At 41.3% G+C, this 2,148-nt stretch overlaps 1 protein-coding gene across 1 annotated transcript in view; it reads left to right on the top strand.

The window, feature by feature from the left end:
• The first annotated feature begins 1,092 nt into the window (after nt 1–1,092).
• The window catches only part of LOC131882277 (uncharacterized), a 4,926-nt gene continuing 3,870 nt past the window's right edge, over nt 1,093–2,148 (top strand). The window contains exon 1 of the mRNA XM_059229375.1: nt 1,093–1,440. Coding sequence (XP_059085358.1) covers nt 1,132–1,440 — 309 coding nt within the window. The 5' untranslated portion in view covers nt 1,093–1,131. The remainder of the gene's footprint in view (nt 1,441–2,148) is intronic.

The following is a 2,148-nucleotide window of genomic DNA, read 5'->3' on the forward strand; positions in this document are numbered from 1 at the left end:
CCACACAACTAACCACGCTTTTTACTTATTCTTCTTCGTCTAAAACCTCGTAACAACGCGTTTGTTTTGAAGGGAAGCTTCGGGAAGATGAGCCAACTACTTGGCCAGACTACAGTGCAGCCTGATACCATTGCTTAGATTAGATGATGTCTTTCTTGTACATAATAGTCACTCAAGGTCTTGAGCTTCAAGGTCTAGTTGCTGTGCATTGGTTTGAAATAGCATTCAAAGTGATCATTAGTTGGGTCACATATTTCAGGATTCACTCGAGTTGAGCTCGAGTTATTGAAGTTTGAATATAACTTTGTGACCTTCTACAATCATATACAAATTTTATATCTTATCGTCCGGTCAAGTTGATTCCAGGCAAAGGGTGGTCAAGCAAAATATATTTAACAAATAAAATGAGGAAAGTGGCGATCAATGTTGCCAAAAGATCTGCTTTTATCATAGAACCAAATAAGCAAATGAAATATTTTGGCAAAACAAGACAGCTACACATTTTTAAAGGCCTCAACTAAGTTATGAATTGTAAAGTGTCTCACAGGGAGTTTGAGTACGAACTGTTCAGTTCAGACTCAGGGTTAACACAATTGTAAAATACAATGGATCATGAATACTTTTTACTGGTGACTAGCCTTGTCAGAATAGAGCAAATCATAATACATTTATACACTTTATATAATTACGCGTATAACAAGGGATGGTGAAGGTTATCTGAGCACCTTGTCTATACTTTGGCTTCATGGGATTGCGTCAGCTGCAGTTTTTTTAGCGGTGGTTTGAATCACTTTATTTCCCGTTTTAAATTCAACTTTGGCTAAGGGTCTTTGAAACTCATTAATTCAAGAATACTGCTTGCAGTAGACAGCTTCACTCGGATGAGAGGCTCATCCAATATCCAATAAACGTTTCCGATCTTCATTATCTGCAAGTACGAGTACGTTGACTACTTAATTCTCCAATCAGGCTTAGGCCTCACGCAATATAGAAAGAGAGAGAGGGACGAGGGGGGGAGGGGGATTGAGGAAGAGGAAAAAATCAGGCACTGCCGAAGGACGCTGTCTTGGTCAGTCTTTCCATTGGATAGATCTTGCCACTCCTTCCAAAGTCTCGACCGGGCGAGTTCCAATGGCGCCCATGGTCCAACTTCCTCGACCCACCTCTTGCAAGGTGGAAGGGGGTGGACCCATCTTCATCGCCACGCGGCAATTCCTCACCCCGCCTCCAATGGCCACCCACCGATCCATTCTTCGATCGCCCAAAGAGTGGTCCCATGACCATGAGGTCCCTGGGATTGGACGGCGGCTGAGCTCCCCTGGGTGTTCAGTGATCCACATGGACGAGAGCCACGGGTCACAGAGCCAGAGTGTGGACATCCGGGGTCTAATACTGAGTGCCAGTAGCGGTTCCACGGACAAGACCCATTGGTACATTGGGGTAAGCGAGGGACAAAGAAACCTGTGGGTGGGTCTGGTTCCATGAAAGAAAAAGACACAAAGGGGGAAAATGCAATCAATGTCCGAATTCAGAACCTTGACACACTCTTTTCTGGCCCTTGTTATGTAGACATTTCTGTCTTTACTGGTCAATTGGATGTTGTTTTTGTTTGGAAAAATAGCAGTGTGCAAATTAAATTGGGATGTCTACTCTCTTCCTTTCAAATTATATATTGCTTGCATTTAAAATTGCACTTTTTTCGTCTGAAATTCAACTCGATAGGCCCTTTAAGAAATGTTAGAATTGTCGCGCCAAAACACACAATGAACATTTACCAATCAAGAAGAGGTTCACAATGCGCTATGGCACTAAAGACTAATATGTAACGCTACAAAGTTATGATACTTATCCGTGTCAAAAGTGTGTGCTAGACGAGTGCATCCGAAGAAAAGTCTTTAAAGTTTCATATGACGTTACAAGCAAATAACGCGAAAAGCGTATTATCTTTATCCAAATTTTGATTAGCTGAGCATTGTATTCAAGTCACTTCAAGTACACTTCAACTAACACAAAATAACCATGAATAACACATCTGGAATTAAATGGATGACACTCTAGCATCGCAATAAAACAAACGCATTAATCAGTATGATAACTAGAGGTCGGCAGAATATTACACTTTATGATTTTTGTCAAAATAGTCTCTTT

This window comes from Tigriopus californicus, chromosome 6 (assembly GCF_007210705.1).
Source record: "Tigriopus californicus strain San Diego chromosome 6, Tcal_SD_v2.1, whole genome shotgun sequence".
NCBI classification, from domain to species: Eukaryota; Metazoa; Arthropoda; class Copepoda; order Harpacticoida; family Harpacticidae; genus Tigriopus; species Tigriopus californicus.